A 21,069-nucleotide genomic window follows, 5' to 3' on the forward strand; every position below is an offset into this window, starting at 1 on the left:
TTTCCCTTAGACTGCACTTTCTTAACATTTTAAACCATTTCACCATTTCTTCTTCTGGCATTGGAAGCGTCTCTTCTAAAAATATAATAAATCTTGTTAATCTTCTTCAAAAGATTCTTTTGCAAACCAGTTTGCCACTAGGAACACCAGAACATTTTTTCCCCTTTAATCTCACCAGGGATCTGTAAAGCATTCTTTACCTGCCCAAATAAGAAATTCAAATAGAAACTATATAATCACTTGCATGACAAAAGAGAAAATTGTTTTAATAGATGCAAATCACTATTATTTTGTACCTAAGTTTTTGCCTTTTGATTTCTTAGTTTGTTCTTAGTGTAAATTCTAAAATGGTCACATTCCATTAACCAGGTCAATATTTACCTGTCATGACTACTTTTACTAGTAATTATAATCTGGGGTGACTTTTGTTTGATAGTAATGATATCTGCTATTACAAACTGCCTAGCCTTGTTTATAAATACTAACTCTTGTTTTATGTAAAACATGACAGAAGTAAATTTTCTAGTTACCTCTCTCAATCACTGGTTATTAAAAATCTCATATCAGAGACTAGGCTTCATAAAACTATTGCAAGCATGTGTGATAAATCAGCATAGTATCTGGCCTTGTGGACAAACTCAAATCAATTCCTACACAATCTCTTGTGCAAAGTTTAAGCCATTAAAAAAACATCAGGTCTGCTTCCATTTATAGGTGGATTCCAAAATAAATATTTTTTCAACATTTTAAACACTATAATAAATGTATTAATGTGGCAAAACTCCAAACTTTAAAGCCCAATTCTAAATGATTTATTAACGAATACTTATTATTTTGGAAACATGGAAAATGTCTCTCATAAAAGTGCTATCAAAACATATTTTTATAGTGACTTACAAATGTGAAAGGCTGGGTTGTATAGACTGGTGCACTTCAGGATATTTCTCGTAAATAAAGTAGAAAAAACTACAATGCTATTGTCCTTTGATTTTATTTCCTGGGATAAAAAAGTATAGGTATAAATGTTTTTAAATAGTCCTCTTGATTATATCCTTAAAATGATTTATCAAATGGCTTATTTCATGTCTCCTGATTATCAGGATTCATCAATGTCACTGTCAGTCTTGATTAATTGGTTGAAAATTTCAGAGGGTAGTAAGTTACTTTTCTGAACCTTTTCTCCATCCCTGAGAATCATAATCAGTACAGAAATATTTTATACTTTCATTAAAAATCTCTGGAAAGTAGTCGTGTTCGTTCATCAATAACAGGGCAAGGAGCAGTATCATAGAGGGTTAATCCATGTAAATTGGTTTCCACCCGTAAAGAAATTTTCTGGAACAGAACAGAAAAGAAAATTATATAGAGAAGTTTGCTCCTTAAAGAAAGAGTAACTTCCTCTCCAGTAAGTTCTATAAAATTTCTGTGATTAGAGATATAAATCCATCTAATGAGTAACAAGAATGAGAGTGCTATTTTCCTAAAAAAGTTATCAAGTGATCTAGAAAAACAAAGCTTTTCTCATCAGAAAGTTTCCTGTTTTTCTCGAAGAATCAGTGAAACTAAAGGTTGAGGATGGTCTATGTAAATGTATAGAGTGTATGAAAATTCTACAAAAGAATTTCTTCAAGTATGTTTTCATTTCCAGTTTTGAGGCTGAACGTCATTAGCAATACACCACTTCCCCAAACTCAAACAATTACACCAGGGAAGGTATCTTCTGTTTATTATTTATGGTGCCAGATTTTGAACAGTTTCCAGTGAAATGTTCTCTTACTCCACCGAAGGAAGTTTGACTATAAATCCAAGACTGTGTTTTCTTACCTGAAAATCACGAATGTAAGTCAGAAAAAAACCAAAGAAGGAAAATGACATAGACCATTCTGCTGCAGTAGTAACCATATGAAGCACATATCCCTTGAATGACAGGAGAAAAACTTATAGTTTTGTGAAATTTCATTTAATCTACAATATTTCTCAAAACAAAACAAATTCTTATAAACTAGTTTGTCTTCTGAAAATCAACACTGATTTATTTAACATAATATTAAGAATTAAAGTAGATGACAGAAATTCCTCTTAAATCACATGAGCTATCTTAGTCTCACCTAGAACAAATATAATTTCCACTTAGTAAAACAAAACAGGGGAATTCCTATTCTACAACCAAAAAGTTACTACTTCCCAAAGTCATAAGATTCATAAAATGCTACTAAGAAAAGTTTTTAAATGTTCAACATAAACTTAGTAAGGGCTATTTTTAGAGTATGAAATAATATACAGGTTGCAATTAGGAGACTCTAATAAGTCATTTCATTCATTCCCACAAATATGTCCTATTTAGGGCTGAAACTTATAAAACAGATTAAAATAAAATGCTGCTCAGCAGTTTGTGAAAACAGATAAACTCCTTTTATTTCTTAGTTATAGATCCCTCCTCTCTTTTATTCTCAGGATCAAAGATACTTTCTCCACATAAATATCTACTACATTAGAACCCAAATGTCTGTAATAAATTTCCAGAAAATGTATCAAAATAATGAAATGTGGGAGAAGACACTTTTCAGTTCAGAAAACAAGTATTTTAAAAACAGAAAAATCCCAGTTGGGTATACTGTATCCACACTTAGGGCAATTTCTGAGATAATACATTTGCCATTATAATTCTCTACCTGTCTTAAAAATATCCACATATCACAAGGATCTGCATAAACTATATCATATCTAGAAAAAATCCCAACTCATAATTGATTACTAAAGAAGTCTCATTGGTTAGTGATAAAATGAAAAATACATCAAAATCAACCCGAAGAGTCATCTTTAATATAAAACTAAGTTTTATAAGATCCAAGTTCTTACTTTGTCCTCAGGGTTCCAGTGGAGTTTCTGTACTAAATCAGTGCCAAAATCCCCACTGTATAAAATTGATGAGCAAGTCAGCACTGTTAAAAAATAAGTCAAGGAAGAATCTCAGAGAAGACCTGTAAGTTTAAATTAGATCCAAAACAAAAATCACTTTGAAGGTCCAATAGGATAACTCATACATTTGCTGCCAAAGTCCAAACCAAGTTTCTTAAAGGTTGAATGTCACATGGCAGTAGTAAAACTCAAAATGTGCCCAGATGATCACCACAAATCAGTCCTCATAGTAGATCCCTTCTCTCTTTGCTCAGAAACTATAATTCTATCATAAACTTCTACTAGATGTCATAGGGAGGGCATCCTTCAATTCTTTAAAGTGAGTATGATCAGGCTAAACATTACCTTAATTTTTTGGCTCGGTTACTGAGTTTTATATTTACAGTCCTTTAGTTTGTTTAGGGTTAATAACCTAAGACTCCCTCCCACACACACACAAATTTGCTTACATTGTGCACCAATAGTGTTCACTTAATTTTTGTTATTCAATCCTCTTCCAAGTATAGCCACACTTTACAGTGAAGGATACTGCTAAATGCACTTACTCCACACCAGATAACCAACAGTAGTCTGATCCAGAAGACTTGTTTGCCATGAATTTTGGGCTGCATTTGGTAGGAAAGGATGGTCTGAACAAACATATATAATGAGCCCATACCAAAGGTGAGCACAGCTCCACTTACATGTGCAAAAAAAAGTGTTGTTTTCTGAGGTAGATAAAAAAAATAAGTCAATAAGGGAAACTCAGAACACATTGGCAATCCAATATTCAAAAGCACAAGCCAGATATTTCAATAGGACATTCACTGAGTGGAGAAGCTCTGCAGATTCAACAACATATTATTTCCTAAAACATTTTTCTTTTAATATTTAACATGAACCTGAAGATTACAGTAAAACCAAATTACTTCATATACTACCACTGAAAATATGATAGTAATTACTGATTTGTTCTTTTACTCATTTAATAATATGTTTACATTTAATAATATGGGTACTTAATTAGAAGCCATGTACTACTTAAGTCCTCAGATACATAAGTGAACAAAACAGACACAAATCCAGCACTTACAGAGTTTATATTCTAGTGAGGCTACACAAACAATAAATAATAAATTTTAGAAATAAGGAAACTCCACAGTATGTTACATGGTGATAAGGGTAATAGAAAGAGTAGTTCAAGAAGGATTAATATGGCTGGGAATGCTGGGGATGAGGTGGTTTGATTTAAATTCAGCTTAAATTTAAATGTATTTTAAGGGCTCAAATTAAAATACTCTCCTTTGGCCTTATACACCAGGGAATACTATAAGTTATAATTTTTTCTCCTTCCGATAGTTATCTGCTTATATTTTACTTTAAAAAAATTTTTAAGTTATATATGGACACAATATCTTTATTTGTTTATTTTTTATATAGGGCTAAGGATCAAACCCAGTGTCTCATACTTGCAAGGCAAGTGCTCTACCACTGAGCTACAGCCCCAGCCCCTTATATTTTACTTTTTAACATTATATGTACACTCTGCTTTAAAAAGACAACAGAGCTCTCTAAAATTCTGCAATCAAAAGGTTTTCAGTTGAATCGCTGTTTTTCTAAACTGGTGTCATCTATATTTCCTTTGTTTGAAAAGATCCAATACAGTACTTGACACAGAAGATATGTAATGACTAAGACAACAAAAGAAAAGGGATTAGAGCTTGATTCTCTTCTTTTATAATCAACTGTACTAATACACAGAGTTCAATTTTCTTAGATGAAGGTAAGAGAAGATTCCTAGTATAAAGAAATAAGAGATTGTAATTTATTTGCTAGGGGCATTGGCTTCCTTTTGAGAGAGAGAGAGAGAGAGAGAGAGAGAGAGAGAGAGAGAGAGAGAGAGAGAGAGGCTGTTTTTATGTGGTTTAGGGTGTTACACATTGACGAAGTATAGATATAGCCTGATCAATGTCAGAACATAACTCCTTAACAAAAATCCCATGAATTAAAAAGTAAAGAATGGAGAGTATTTAACTTTTTAAAAAACTAAAATGGATGTACATAAAACTGGTTTTCATGGTAATTTTTCTGCTTAATAATATCATTTTAGAGACTAAGTAAATATAAGGTAAGATCTTCTGTAATGACAGAAGTTGATAAACAAGAGCAGACATTAACTCAGAGAAAATTACAATAATCAAATAATCCTTAACCATACAAATAAAAATTATGTTCTACTGAATACAATTGATTACCACTGGGTAAATTATGACCAATTTTGCATCCATTTGTAAATTCATTCCCATATTCTCTAACTACAAATGTATGTTACTTGGACTGTTCTTTTGAACTAGTTTATAATATCTATTGTTTGCTTCAATAATTAATAAGTTCAATAAAATCTTTGATACCTGTACAAAAGGTATGATTTTATCCCTTTGAAAATATATCCCTTAACAACTCAAAAATTTATCCTTTAATGAAATAAACACAAACAAGAAATTATAGAGCTAAGTATGCAAATCTTAAGACATAAAACTTATATATTTTAAATAAATATAGTGTTAAACTCTCTTTCAAGTGAAAATACAGACCAAGTTCAAATATAATTTTTGCTGTGTAAGTCAAATAGAGTTTATAACTGCAAAAGAAAAGGGGAAGGAGGAGGCAATACAGTCACCACTTTACATAAGTAGGAAAAGTTTATATTACAGAGGAAGGTGAGCTACTAGATATCTAGGTAATGCTGCAGGGTCAGCTAATGAACCGGGCAAGCAAGGAAGCCAACAGTGAAAGATGAAGAGGACATTCAACAGGTCCAAAGTTGCATGAAGAGATGCAATCAAGAGAGAAAGAGTAATCTTATATAAAATTAAAAGGCCAAGAGGAATCCAAAACAAAACAAAAAAGCAAGCATATAAACTGTCTTAGTAGGTGAATGAGATCAAGGTAGAAAAGCAGCTCATGTGAGTTCTATCAGGGAATACTATTAGAATTTACTGGGTTAGGTAAATATTTAAGATTCATTTTTACCCTATGGATGATATGAGATCTTGTTAAATTATTAAAGGACAACTACATCAATGAATTACTAGCCATGCCCTAAAAGTTCCCCCCAAATTTGTGTATGGAACTGAGAAATGAACCCAGGGCTTCATTCATGCTAGGCAAGCACTCTACCACTGAGCTATATCCCAGCCCCTTTTTAAAATTTTATTTTGAGACAGAGTGTCACTAAGTTGACCAAGCTGGTCTCGTACTTGCCATCCTCCTACCTCAGTCTCCTAAGCTGCTGGGATTATAGGTTTGTGCCACTGTGCCCAGTTCCCAAAGTAATGTTTAACACAGATCTATAAAAACTGATGAAAAAAGGCAGGACTCTATTTATGTCATAGACAGCTACTTAACTGTCCACCAAAAATTTTATTCCCCTTCTATAGATAGTACAGAGTTGTTCAGGACATTAATGCCCAGCAAAACTACATTTTCTAGCTACCCGCTGATCCCCAACCTCCACTTCTAGCAAATGGAAATCTGTAGAATGATGTGAGTCACCACAAGGTAGCAGGGAATCTTGCCCTGACCAAACAATACTCTGAACTTTCTTCTTAACTAGGCCTGACATGTGGGATTCCATGTTGATCTCTGCAATCCAATTTTAGCAAGAGTCTGTCTAAGTCAATTTAACTAGGATCCCCCATCTTAAACATCTGCTCATCCTGATTGGGTTCCTCAAACTCCACCATCCCCCAGGTGATATCTAATCACCCTGGTCCGCTTTCAGCAAGAATCCTATTAGGTGAGTTTAGTCAGAATACCTCCTTATCCCTGATATTTCTTCTCAGTAATTTTCCATCCACTGACCACCATGCTGCTTCTTGACTATAAATTCCCATTTTTCTTTGCATTTAGAGGTGAGCCCAGTTTCTTCCTGCTACTGCAAAATCTCACAGCACTTGTCCCTTCACCAATCAAGATGGCCCTAAAGAAAGTCTGCCTTATCCATTCTTTTTAATAAGTTTTCTGAATAAATTTTTTAACATAAGCTACAATTTTTAAGAAGTAGGTGTGACTTTTGCCATCTCCTAATTTACTATTTCAGCCAAATAGCTGCAGTAAACAGAGGCCCTAGGGCATGACAAAGCCCAAAGATGGACATAGGTTAGGCTTTAAATTATTCTGGGAGAAAAGCCACGAGTTAATGGGAAAAAAAGAAAAAAAAAACCTGTATTGGATTCATGTGTAAGACCTCTACCCTCTACTGTGATAAGCCACTGAAAATTCAGGCTTTGTTACAGCAGCTAGCATTACCTTAATGTCCACATAGACTACGATTATAGAGCTTACTGCATGTTGAGCATCCTTAATCTAAAAACTGGAAATATGAAATGCTGCAAAAATCCAAATCTTTTAAAGACTGCAGGGAGATTACTCAAAATCTAACACATACCAAGCGTGGAGCCATTATTACTATTGACTCCTCTGAAGAGCATCAACAGACAGGAATGAGGAGAGTTTACAAATACAGTCATACACCACATAAATGTTTCCATCAATAAGGACCACATATATATGGTTGCCCTATAAGATTAGATTACATACTGGCATCTTAGTTTGTGTAAGTACAATCTATGATGTTTGCACAACAGCAAAACTGACTATCAATATATTTCTCAGAAAGCACACTACTGTCAAGTTTCAAATGAGTGTATTTGGTGAGGCTGATTGCTACTATTAGGAATAGTAATATTAGGAATATTAGGAATTAATATTACTAATACTAGTAACTAATATTGCTAATACTATTATTTATTAATAATGATAGTAATATTAGAAATTTCCCCCCAAAAAGCTAGAAAAGCTATAGATCCTTCCTTACTTCCTAATGGGCTAGGCACCTAGGAATGGGAAGGCAACCAACTGAAACATCCAACAAGTACATAAAGTAGGAAAATGATTGTGACTTATCATATGAACAACAAAACAACTGGTGTTTAAGTCTCTGATTGTATCACTTATATCAATTCTGTTTGGTCTTGAAACAATATCCAATTAAGTAGTAATAAAGAGGCTAACTTCCTGTGGATCCTTTAAAAAGTTAGAATAAAGTATATTTTTTTAATTACTGCATTTGAATTTTTTATTGTGAAAGTAGCTATTTCTAACAGGGTCAACAACATAAGGCAGTAGATTCCATTTTATTAAGGCAAAGAAATAAAAACAGCATGTAACTGAATGTTTCAAGCTTCCTTTTTAAACATCTATAATTAGGTACTTCAAAAAAATACCTATGCTGGGCTAAAACACAAACCTGGAAATTTGCCACAAGAGAAAGTCCTAAACAACTCAGTATTCCAAGTACAAGGCCAGCCTTGTTTAATTTGATGATAAGGTTCTCTTCAGGACTCAGGGCATGAACTTGCTTATAACGAACATAAATGGTGGCAATGCCTGGGAAGAGAGAATCCGAAAAACAACAAAGTAATAAATAACCAGGGAATAAAGTTGCCAAATAAGAGTTCACAAAGGTCACTACTATCCAGAAGCACAGATTTTTTCCTTTGAAAGTTAATCTGAGAGAAGAACAAAAAAAAAAAAAGCTGTAGATTTTAAGAACTTTTAAGGTTGCATCATAGAACTACTGGTTTCTCTGTGTGTCTGAGCAAGTTGTTTGCCTTCCATTAGTCTCATGTCTATAAATATTTAGTATAAAACTTAAGAGATGTGTGATGTCTAAGAGCTCTATAAAACACAAAATATCTTCATGATTAGCATCAAAGGCAAATGTAACTTGCTCTAGAATTTGAATGAAATAAGCACAGGAAAAAATATCCAAAAGTTTATATGCTTCATTCTCATATCATTTTATTTCAAATTACTACAATTTAGCTCAATCAGATATAACATTCAGATTATACAGGAAAAAAGCCCACTTTCCATACTTACTTGTCAAGAAAGGGCCAAGTCAAACTTTCCACTGCCAAAGTATTGCCAAAAAACATAACAAAGATATGCTTTTACAGACATACTTCTGAAGAGTTCAGCTATAAAATGAATTTCTATAAATTGAATAATTTTCCTTGTTTTTGACATAAGCAAACAATAAATATCACATAAATGAATTCAAATATTTAAAACAATCATAGCTAAAGAAAGTATATTTCAGTAAATCAATAAAGTTTTGGTTCATAAAACATTTCCTCTATTATAACAATAAAATAATTAACACGATCGTGTTTAAAGAAGAAAATAGTAATTAGTATTAATTTTGCTTGATAAAAATCTCTCTCATTACTTACATAAAACTGCAGCAATATTTAACATTGCCCCAAACAAGCATTTTTCTGGAGCTACAGTACCAGTGTCACTGAAAGAAAAAAAAAAAATGTGAATTTATCACATTTCATGTTTTAGTCAGCTTTCATTGCTGCAACAAAATACCTGAGATAAACAACTGAAAGAAGGAACAATTTATTTCAACTCACAATTTCAGAGGTTTAAGTCCAGTTACTTGATTCCATTGTTTCTGGGCCTGTGGAGAGGCAGTACTTCATGGTGAGGAAACTGCTCACCTTGAAGAGGTCAGAAAGAGGAGGGGGAAGAGAGAAAGGGGCCAGGGACAAGATATAGTCCCCAAGGGCATGCCCACAGAGAAGGACCTACATCCTTCAACCAGGCCCTACCTCCTACAATTTCCATCACCTCCAAATAGTCCATTCAGCCATGAGTCCATCAAGGGACTAATCCACTGATCATGTCAGAGCCCTCATGATCTAATTTCTTCCCAAAAGTCCCACCACTGAACACTGCTGTATAGACGATCAAGCTTTCAACACATGAGACTTTGGGTGACATTCTAGATCCAAACCATAACACTAGATATATGTGTGTATTTCTTCTACGGAATAAGTAGTAACAGGAGTTACTTCAAACCCTTTATCTTTTAAAAACCCATGAGCTCAACTTATATCACTTTATAGAGAGAACATGATAATTTGTACTTCAAATATTTGCCTGCTTCACTTTTTTTTTTAACAACATTTAAGATTATTTACCTTCTACATAATAGAAATTAATATAAATTGATTTTTAAAGAAGAAAAAGCTACCCTTATTATTTTAAGACTTTGTTGCTGACTTACCATGAACCAAGCACATACATCTATCTGTCTATTCAGAATACTCCCTGAATACCATAGGCCCTTTCACAACTCGCCTTTTTGCACCTGTTGTTGACTTTGCCTATAATCCAATTAATACTTGCTCAAAATTAAAAAAGTATCAAGCTGGGCATGGTGGCACACTCCTGTAATCCCAGCAACGCCAGCCTTAGCAACTTAGAGAGGCCCTTAGTGAGACCCTGTCTCCAAATAAAACATATAAAAGGATATGGCTCAGTAGTAGAGCACCTCTGAGTTCAATTCCGAGTACCAAGAAAAAAAATTTTTTAATCAAGTACTTACCATTAGCCAGACATCATTTCTGAGACAGGAATATGGAGGGAAGTGAAACAAAAGGCCCTGTCCTTATGAAGCTAACATTCAAGAGCAATTTTGAGGCCTCTCCTCTCTACAGCCTTGAACTACTCACTCCTCTAGGAGAGTAACACAACATTTTATCCAGATTTCTATCAAAATGACTTGCCATTCCACATTGCAACATATCTGTTTACATGCTTGTCCTTCAGGGTACTGTGCAATACATAGACCCAAATAGAAAACACACTATTTACTAACTGTAGTATCTTGGGCACCTACCACTTTAACCAAGTGGGAAAAAAAGAGAAGTGAACTTGCAGCAATATTTGCCTTTAAGGGCAATTTACATTCAGTTCTGTCCTTTGGGGCTGTAACAACTAAACCTTTTGGATAGGACTTACAGACTAAAATGAACTTTGCAGAACATCTATCTTAAGTATTTTGTAAATGAAAGAAATGAGCCTAGGAGAAGTAAAATCAGTGCTAGAGTTTAAATACCTTAAAATATTGGAGAAAGATTCCAGAGTAACACCAAGTTCATTAGCAGAAAAAATTTTAAAAGCAGGAGAGAAAAGGAAGTTTCTAGGGCAGTAGTAGAAGATCACATGGAGTACCATCAGAGAACTGAAACTCTCAAAAAGAACTCAGTGGCCTCCGAAATTATTTAAACTTCCTTTAAAGTGAAAGAAGACAAGTTCTCAGAAGGGAAAATAAAAATACTGAAAGGCCCTCATGAATCTTAAATATATGCCTTCTCTAGGAACTACTAAAGAATGGTCTAGTTCCTTAGGCTGGGTGTATCTCTAGCACAGTGGTAGTTATCAATCAAATTATTCCTAGAATTTAGAACCTTAAATTATAAAAAAAAAAAAAAGTGTTGGTTTTGTAAGTATTCTCAAAGTGTACCAAATTTGCTTTTATCATTTGTTTGATACCCCACCACTATAAAAAAAAAACAAACATACAAGGTAATGCCCAGATCTTTCCTTGACATTTTAAAAAGCCAAAATGAATATTCTGTTTATCAACCTTTAAAATTTTGCTTTTTCTGTACTGGAAAGGTTATTTTTCAGAAAAAAAAGATGAATAAATTAAATAACTATAACAAACATAAAGTGAAAAATGCTACTTAATTCCAACAACAAAAGCAATGCATTCAGTATCTCTATGAAGAATGATGTTTCCAAAGCATCATAAAGAAGTTGAATAGTTATGGACCTAACTATATTCCAAGTAGAATCATTTAGATTAAAACACTGGTAGATGTTCGTATTTAAAAATGATATTTTAATAATGTTCTCATCATCTTCCCTCCCTATTTAATGTTTAACTTTTACATAAAAGTTTGAATCTTACTAACTCATAAACCATTCATAAAGATTATTATTTTTCTCATATCCTATTTTTTTTAAATATACTTATTAGATATTGATGGACCTTTATTTATTTATTTGTTTATATGTGGTGCTGAGACTCGAACCCAATGCCTCACACATGCTAGTCAGGCACTCTACACTGAGCCACAACCCCAGCCCTCTCATTTCCTCTTTATGAATGCACAATTGATGAAATGCTATTATAGGGGAATTTGCCATGTCAAACTAAAAATGTTGGTATGCTATTAACTATCAGCAATCCCTCTTCTAGGAATCTACCTAAATATAAATAGTAGCATACATATATAAAGTTACATGTTATATAACTGTCATTATAGTGTTATTTCTAACAATCAAAAAATCATTAACCTATATAATTAACCTTTTAACAAATGAAACAAAACTAAGACCCCCCCCAAAAAAAATATGTTAAAAGTGAGAAGAAATAAAAGAGAAAGAGTTTTGTATAAATATAGATGACAAAACAAATCAAACTTAGGAAGGAAATCTATCAAACCATCAGTCACCCCTGGGGGCAAGAATTAACTAGAAGAGTCAAGAAGGGACTTCTCTTTTTGTAATTAAAAAAAAAAATTGTTATAAACATAGCACATGTAACTAAATACCTACACCCACAATACTCACATCATTAGTAGTTTTGAAATTTCAAAAAAATTATCCAAAATTGTTGAAACTTAATGTGTCAGAATTATCTAGGAAGCAAGTCATAAAGAATAAATAACACAGCCCGCAGAGTCAAACTACCCAGGTTGTATATTCATTCCAACACTTACCAAATTGAGTGCCCTTGAGCAAATCACCTAAGCTTCCTGGACCTCTTTTCTTTTGCTATAGCTAGATCTTCAAGGTCTCCCCAAAGTTCATGTCAAAGCCTTGATCCCCAGAAAGGTGCTGTTAGAAGTGATATAACCTTAAGAGGTGGGGCCAAGCAGGAGGTCTTCAGGTTATTGGGGATATGGCCTTGAAATGGATTAAGGAACCCTGGTTCTTTCCTTTCTCTTTTACTTCTGAGCCATGAGGTGAGTGGTTTTGCTTTCCCACTCACTACCACCATGATGTGGTCCCTTGTCATAGGCCCAAAGTAACAGGGCCAATCAATCATGGACTGAAACCTCTAAAAAATATGCAGCAAAAAACTATTCTCTTTATAAGTTGATTTTCTCAGTACTTATTACAGTAACAAAAGGTGACTTAACATACCTTCTTCTCTAAAATGAGGATAACCTTTCCTTCCTACCTCATATGCATGTTGTAAAGATTCAATTACCTAAGACATGAAGAATGCTTAAAATGTTACCTTGAATACAGTAAACAAATGAATACATTTTTGTTATCATTACCACCTTTTCCTATTATTACTATCATTTGTTTGCAGCATTTTTGAATGTTAAGGGGAGAAGAACTCCACTGAGGTTCTGAGACAACTTCAAATGCTTACTGGTAAGATAAGGCATGAAGGGGTCGCGATTCATTAACCAATTTACCAACTGAATTTTATCCCATTCGCTCCACATTTCTGTATCACATAGAAAAAGCCAAATACAAGTCCCATTTTACATTTCCTTTGTTGTTGTAATACATAAAAATAAGAACTTTTAAATGTTGACATAAAATGTCAGTGTCAATGTACAATATGAAAAAGACATAAAGATATGTCTCCTATACAGGCTTAGCATGGTGGTGCATCTCTATGGATTATGCTGGGATTCAGCTACTTAGGAGCCTAAAGCAAGAGGATCACAAGTTCAAGGCCAGCCTGGGCAACCTAGGAAGACCCTGTCTCCAAAAACAAACAAACAAAAAAAAAAACAGACTGACCTGATGTAAGGCAAAGCAGGGTCGACATGGTGGAGTGTTACCGCAGTAATGTATGAAAATATGAAAGCAGCAGATGTCCAAATTACAAGTGCTGAGGGAAGAAAACTGAGGCCTTGCTGAAACCACCACATTTCAAACAGATCTTCTGAAGTGGAAAAACAAATTTAAAAAGATAAGTCATAAGTTTCCTTCAGTCTACTTTTAGCCATCTATTCCTACCACCTTGCACTTATTACCCTGAGCTGTTCCCCTCCAAAAACGTCCCCCACACCATTCCAATACCTGCTCTTCTTTGCTTTTCCAGTAAATGGAACCAAGATTCACCCACTTGCCATTGCCAGAAACTTACGTTTTTGTCCCATTTTCCCACATATAACCAAGTACTGCTTATTCCCCTAAATTTCTTCTCTCCATCTTTATAGCCATTACTCAACCTAAACCATTATCATATTTAGCCAGATGATTATCATTAACTTTCTGAAGGGTCCTTATGACATTTTTAAGTATCTATAGTCATCCTTCTGTATCCTTAGGGGGACTGGTTTAAGGACACCTCAGAAAAATCTGCAGATGCTCAAATCCCTTATATAAAATGGCATAGTATCTGTATATAACTTATGCACATTCCCCATATACTTTAAATAATTTCTAGATTACTTATAATACCTAACACAATGTAAAATAGTTGTTATACTATATTATTTAGGGAATAATGACAAGAAAAAAGTTTGCTGATGTTCAAACTTCATCTGTTTCTTGGCAAAACGTTCTAAAATCTTTGGAATTTATCTTTTATGTGCTAATGAGATAACTGGGGTTTGGCACCTCTAGGTAGCTTCAGGATGGGTGCTGATCACAGGAAAGATCACAGTGTGCTTAAAGTGCTGGGATTTGCTGGGTGCAGTAAGCGCATGGGTAACCTGGGTAACCATCCTTCAATGGTGACCCCAAGCTCTAACAAATTATCTTTTCTTCTTAATGTGGTCCATAAGGTCCTTGCATCAAAAGGCTGAGACAGGAGGATGGCAAATTCAAGTCCAGCCTCAGCTACTCAGTGAGGCCTTAAGTAACTTACTGAGGTCCTCTCTCAAAAAAAAAAAAAAAAAAAAAAAACCCGAAAGAAACAAAGAAAGAAGGAAGAAAGTAAGAATAAAAGAAGGGCTGGAGATTGTAGCTTAGTGGTAAATTGTCCCTGGGTTAAAATCCCCAGTAACCACCCTTCCCAAAAAGAGTCAGGATTTTCAGCTCCACCCCACCCCACCTCCCAGGAGGAGAGAGGGGCTGAAGGTTAAGCTGATAACCAATGGCCAACATTTTAATCAATTATGCATATATAATGAAACTTCCATGAAAACAAAAGAACTGGGTTTGGAGAGCTTCTAGATGGATGAACATGTAGATGGAGGTTCCTGGAGGGTAGTGAGCTCAGGGAGGTCATATAGCTCCTTGGCACTCCCCACATGCCTTACCATATGTATACCTTTAGCTACGTACTTTGTAGTATCTTTTAACATAAACTGAGTCACTCTAGAAAATTATTTGAACCCAAAGAGGGGATTCTGGAAATCCCCATTTATAAGCTGGTCAGTGAGAAGCACAAATAAAACAACTTGGGTCTTAAGATTGGCACTGGAAATAGGGGCAGTCTTATGGGACTGAGCCCTCAACCTGTAGAACCTGATACTATCTTCAGGTGGATATTGTCAGAATTAATTGAGTCAGAAGGCATTCAGATAGTTTCTTTGCAGAATTGATTGGCTGTTATGGGAAGAAATTCCCTCATACTTCTTGGTGACCAGAGAAGTATTCTGTGTTTTCTACATTACTCAGTCCTCCTCTCGTCTTCAGCACAATCAATCTAGCTGCCACCTTAAACCAGAATAATCCCCCTAATTCTAAAATAGCAATCTGACCATCTTACTCTCCTACAACGAATCCTTCAATGGTTACCCCAAGCTCTAACAAATTATCTTTTCTTCTTAATGTGGTCCATACAGTCCTTGCATCATTTCACCTCTACTTACTTTTTAAGGTCCTTGCATCATCTGATCTCTATTTACTTTCTATATTCACCTCTAGCTACTCTTTGTTCATAATTTCTGGCTCATCTTTATTATTCCCTATAGAAGCTCTTGGTGTTTACTATGTGTTAGTAATGTTACTAAGCACCTCAAGTACATATCTTATTTAATCCTCTCAATAAAATTAGAGCGGTTAAGAGAACTACCTGGACCTATAGGGTGGGAATATAAGAGATAGGACTCAAACTCTCATAGCTTCTTATCGATCTTCTAATTTGCCAATGCCAGGCACATTATGCATATTCCAGGCCTTCATGCATATTGTTGTGTATATGACTCAACCACAATGTAATTGCCTCTGCCAAATTATCTATCCAGTTAATGTCACAAATTTTTCAGGTCCCAATCCTTCTGGCTCCAGCTGAATGTGTCTGCTATTCCCAATAGCACCCAGTCCTTCCCCAATCAGGACACCCATCACACTTAACGGTCACTTGTTTGTTTTAACTTCCACACTAAACTTTAAGTTTTATGAGGGCAGGAAACTGTTGTTTCCTTTTTTTTTTTTTTCACCATTATATTTCCAATTTCTCCACAAAGGAGGAAAAAAGTACCTAAACACATCTATAGCACACATCACTCTCTCCATTAAATTCTAGACTGAGGATGTTATGTAAAAATGAGTTAATAACATGAATTAGAAAACATAACAACTTCATATATTTAATTTATTTAAATTTTAAATACATAGAAATACTTTTAAATTATAAGAAATTGCTCCTATGTATGTAAGAATTATCTGGAAGACCTAAAAAAGTTTTGTTGTATTTCCCATGAACTTTGTATATATTCTTCCACCCCATTCTGCATAATCCTCCACTGTGCTCAGCTTCCTCATTTCAGCCTGACTTCCCAAATAATGAAATCTCAGTCATTTTGACTTGCACATGTCATTGACTCTGATCATCTGACTTGCTACCAAATAGGAACATTTACAACTTGCTAAGTAAGTTTCTTTATGGCTAAAATCATCATTGTAAGCTTGATTTGAGTAAACTGCTACCTAAATTATCATAATCTCTTCTGTTTTGTTCCTTTTTCTTGTCTGTCCCAAGCTATCCCATCACTTCTTTCCTTCATCAATTTAATCATAGCAAATCTTTGCCAAAAACCCATAGGTGCTTTCTCCAGCATAGGTTTCTGGGACACTAATTCTCAATTTCTGCAAAATTTGAGTCACTGCTAACATCTGTTATATAAATGCTAAAATAGCATCTAAATAAAATAGTTTCTGTTTCTGATAATTCCCATCTAAAGTCCTTAGAAATTTAGGGACTACCATGTGAATGGTGCCTGCTTGAGTTATGCACTTGGGAAGTCACAGGGATAACTACCTTGGTAGGAAGCAGAGGGAGCCTATCATTTGCCCCCAGTTGTGCTTTATCTACTATCTATCAAATGCACCCAATGGAGTCATGCTGCTAGTATGCCATTTCAACTTCAGCTCTCAGTTTGACAACTAAAGATAATGTGATTTATTCAGCACTTAGATATTTTGGTAAAAGGAATTTTCCAAAAATTTAGTCTACCACACTGGTAGAAATAAAACTTCCTCCATGCTTTATTGTTTTTACATGTCTATATCTTTTCTTCAAAACAGAGCTCAAATACTGTCTTCCATATACAACCTTCCCTAATCCCTTTGTATTTGGACACAAGCACCCTCTTCTGAGAGCACTTGATTTGCACATCTCCTACAACTCTTTTTCTATAGTATGAACATTTTAGGAGGGTGCCTCAAGTGAATAAAATCCTTGAAGAGGGACTTTACTAATCCACCTAAGCATGGCAGAAGGCTTTGCCCACAGTAATCACTCAATATTTGTTGAATAAACAAATACCCCAAACCAAATCATCTTAATTCTAAAAAGTGTTCATGGATTTTATACTTTAATAAGCACCATTACCATTTTTTCCAGGTTATCCAGATTTTGGGAGTTCTGAGTAACCTTTCTCCAAAGCCCTCATATACTGTCCTTTAGTGATAGCAATTCTATCTCCATAAATCATTTACAAAAATCCTTCTTCATTGTGCACACTGTACCCACTTGATTCATATTCTCAATTCTTTTGACCTAATTACTTTTCTTCCCTTCCATCCATTCTATTTGTATTGCCAGATTTACATTCCTAAAGCCAGGCAATGTGGCATGCCTATAATCCCAGCAGCTCAGGAGGCTGAGGCAGGAGGATTTTTAGTTCAAAGCTAGCCTTGGCAACTTAGGGAGACCCTGTCTCAAAAAAAAAATTATTTAAAAGAAATAATAATAAAGGGCTGGGGACGTGGCAATCCCCTGTGCCATTTTTTTTTTGAGAGAGAGAGAGAGAGAGAGAGAGAGAGAATTTTTTAATATTCATTGTTCAGTTTTCGGTGGACACAATATCTTTATTCTATTTTATGTGGTGCTGAGGATTGAATCCAGCGCCCCGCGCATGCCAGGCAAGCGTGTTACCGCTTGAGCCACATCCCCAGGCCAGCCATTTTTTTTTAATTGTAAAGTATTCTACTGCTCAAAAAATTTTTTTAACAAAATTGTGTGAATTTGGGCAATCTTTATAACTTCTCTGAGTCAATTTCTCCTTTGAAAAATGGGAATATTATCGGCACAAACTATACTGTCCACATAGTAGCCAATAGTATGTATAGCTAATTAAAAGTTCAACTTATTAAAATTAAAATTTCAATTCCTCTATTACCCTAGCTACATCTCAGATACTCAAAGCTACATGTGTGTAGTGGGTTGCCAACAGGACAGCAAAAATACTGAACCTTTCCTTAACATGGAAAAATCCCACTGGGCTGTGCTGGATACTTATTAGCATGAGGAAAGAACCTAACACACTGACAATGCACAATAAATAGTATCTTTAGCCAGGTGTGGTGGCATATGCCTATAATCCCAGTGACTCAGGAAGCTGAGACAGGAGGATCCCAAGTTCAAGGTCGGCCTAAAACTTGGCAAGACCCTGTCTCAAAATAAAAAAATAAAAAGGATTAGAGATGTATCTCAGTGGTAAAGTACCCCTGGGTTCAATTCCCAGTGCCAAAAAATAAATAAATAGTAGCTTTTAGTATTATTTGTTAAATAGCCTCAATAAATAGTTGTTTCATTGAGATTTAATCAAGAACTACATGAAATAATATATAAGTAGTCAATAAATATTTGTTCCTTTTTTAGATCTGAAAGATAAATTACCTGTTTTATAAGTTCACAAAATTGTAGTCTTCAGAACTGCCCAAACTTCCACCTTTTGTAAATCCTGAATTCTATATCAAAAGAAAATATGAAATTACTGTTTTGATCTACATAATTTAAAACAGTACAATTTTAGGCCAACACACCCATAACTGTTTGTGGAAAAACATTAGGCTATAATATTAATAGGTCATTTTTCTCTAAAGAGTTGATACTTAAATTTTTAAAAATAATGGTGGTGAAATATATGAAATTAAATAATGTTTTGAATCCAGGATATCAACTTTTGTAACCCTTGTTATACCAGACATCTTTTCTCTGGCCTCAAAAAGGATAAATGAAAAACATAAAGGATTCCTCCTAGAGAAAGAAAGATAAAGATTCAGGAAGAATGATACTTTATTATTAAGCAAAATAAAACATTAACTAGTCCCTGAAATGCAATCTAAAAACACAGTTGTTAGATCAGATTTATCTGAGTGTAAATCCTATCATTACCACTTTCCAGCAATATGACTTCAGGCAAGTTACTTAACTTCTGAGTTACAGTATTCTTATTTGTAAAACAGCCAAACCCTCAAAGCATTATTTCTTACAGTAGAACAGAGCAAGCATAAGAGTACGGTTCATTTGTTAATTCAGTAGAATCTTGTACATGAATAAATGAATATTCTTGTATTCCTACCTCCTTAGGTCATGAAGGCTCTTGTGGTCTAAACTAATAATTTAGACGACAGGCAGAGATTGAAATGGTTTACCACTCTGCCAATGAAAAGTGAAAATTTTAAGCACACAGACTAAGTGCGAAAGTGTACTAATTGTTTCTGTATTTTCACCTTAGAAAGCTGAAAGCATGACAGAGTAATTCCCAGCTAAGCAAAATTAGAATTTTAATGGTTAATGATTCAAGAAACCTTTAAAAAAATACTTGAAAATATGCAGTAATAATTTTACCTAGCAGTGGTTAGCAGAATGTTCTTGAATCTCTCACCTATCTTTTCTGCTTTCTATGAACCTCCATCTAACAGAACTCCAGTTAGAATATTTGTCAAATATTTAAGTCACTGGTAATAAGATGAAAATTTTATGCAGTCTCCTCTAAATAGTGACAGAAAATCTGAGCTTCTTTCAGAGCTACACAAAACCAGTAAGCCAAAAGCAAAGCATAACAGAAAATGGTTATTCTAAACTCTAACGTGTCCCCCTGACAAATGTAATATTTTTCCAATGGTTAAATCCTAAAAGAGTCTAGCAGATGAAATAACATCTTTTTAAATTACATGGAAAAAATGAGAATCTGATACTCAAACACAAAGAGTTGCATCGGGGTACTGATTTACAATTTTAAAATATGGAAGAACTGAAAAAAAACTATTCTTTTAGGCTGTGGTTTTTATTTTTCAAATGCATCCTACTGTAAATCAGAAGTGAAACGAGGACACACAGGACAAGCAACTTCCTTTCTGTATTGAGACCACTCCCTGCAATACAATTGTGAATAGTAGATGGAGCTTCACGTAAACAGAAGGTCACCAAGGACTTCAATTCCAAACTTCCCTCCTGGCCCTCACCACCAAGGTATCTGAGCCCAGAAGTGACCACAGGAACACTTACTCAAATCTAGTTTTTGAGGGACTGGAGGGAAGGTTATCCGTAGCCGCTTAAAACCGCAGAAAATACTTGGACCACTGCCTTTTTCCTCAAGAGTGCAGCATTCCGCGCTGCCTGGGGTCAGGGAAAGAAGCGGAAGACAGAGCTTAGCACTTAGCACCACTCGGGGTACGCAGGGAGTCAGGGGTGGGGGCAAGTGGGGTGTGGAGACCCGCGCCCAGCTTGCACTCGCCAGCTTCCCTCTGGTCCCCCGGAGCTGGCCTAGGACTCCCGTCACCACCAGCCCCTCTCCGGCGCCTGGCACAGTTTAGCCCCAGGAGGGAGAGGGTGCTAGCTGGGGTACGCGCACCCTGCCACCGGGGGTGATGGGTGAACTGCGACCCCACCCCCTGACACACCCTCTAGAGTGAGCGGCGGGACTCCAGGCGCTTGGATCAGTCCTCCTGCCCCACCGACCCCACCTTCGGCCTCTTACCTGGCTGGCCCAGCCAGTGCCGCCCGCAGGCTCCGAACCCTGCCAGCCACACGGAGACAGGGCGGGGCCCCGAAGCGCGCTCCCGAGGAGCCAGGCCAGCTCCGGGCGCGCCGCC

General features: G+C 35.4%; 1 protein-coding gene across 3 annotated transcripts; it reads right to left on the reverse strand.

The window, feature by feature from the left end:
- Nucleotides 1–789: 789 nt before the first annotated feature.
- On the reverse strand, nucleotides 790–21,054 carry Dram2 (DNA damage regulated autophagy modulator 2). Of its 3 annotated transcripts, XM_027922009.2 has the most exons (10): nucleotides 20,955–21,054; nucleotides 20,483–20,593; nucleotides 18,869–18,939; nucleotides 13,591–13,735; nucleotides 9,198–9,265; nucleotides 8,210–8,349; nucleotides 3,449–3,626; nucleotides 2,860–2,942; nucleotides 1,825–1,917; nucleotides 790–1,335 (listed from the first exon to the last, which is right to left on the reverse strand). In XM_027922009.2, exons 4-10 carry the CDS (start codon nucleotides 13,719–13,721, stop codon nucleotides 1,228–1,230), a joined length of 801 nt encoding a protein of 266 aa, XP_027777810.1. In that variant the 5' UTR covers nucleotides 13,722–13,735; nucleotides 18,869–18,939; nucleotides 20,483–20,593; nucleotides 20,955–21,054; the 3' UTR covers nucleotides 790–1,227. The 3 variants fall into 3 exon arrangements, with proteins under 3 accessions (XP_027777810.1, XP_027777811.1, XP_071474281.1); XM_027922010.2 differs by lacking the exon at nucleotides 20,483–20,593 and having other exon boundaries at nucleotides 20,955–21,023; XM_071618180.1 differs by lacking the exons at nucleotides 18,869–18,939; nucleotides 20,483–20,593; nucleotides 20,955–21,054 and adding an exon at nucleotides 9,384–9,430 and having other exon boundaries at nucleotides 13,591–13,673.
- Nucleotides 21,055–21,069: the final 15 nt, after the last annotated feature.

The sequence above is a fragment of the Marmota flaviventris genome, chromosome 10 (assembly GCF_047511675.1).
Source record: "Marmota flaviventris isolate mMarFla1 chromosome 10, mMarFla1.hap1, whole genome shotgun sequence".
NCBI classification, from domain to species: Eukaryota; Metazoa; Chordata; class Mammalia; order Rodentia; family Sciuridae; genus Marmota; species Marmota flaviventris.

What these genes read in the sequence shown, in the direction of transcription:
- Dram2 (XM_027922009.2), bottom strand. Translation starts at nt 13,721, where the DNA reads ATGTGGTGGTTTCAGCAAGGCCTCAGTTTTCTTCCCTCAGCACTTGTA. An exon ending in AAATATTGCTGCAGTTTTAT is followed by an intron (nt 8,350 to 9,197) that starts GTAAGTAATGAG and finishes CTCTCTTCCCAG; the next exon opens with GCATTGCCACCATTTATGTT. An exon ending in ACTGGAACCCTGAGGACAAA is followed by an intron (nt 1,918 to 2,859) that starts GTAAGAACTTGG and finishes CTGTCATTCAAG; the next exon opens with GGATATGTGCTTCATATGGT.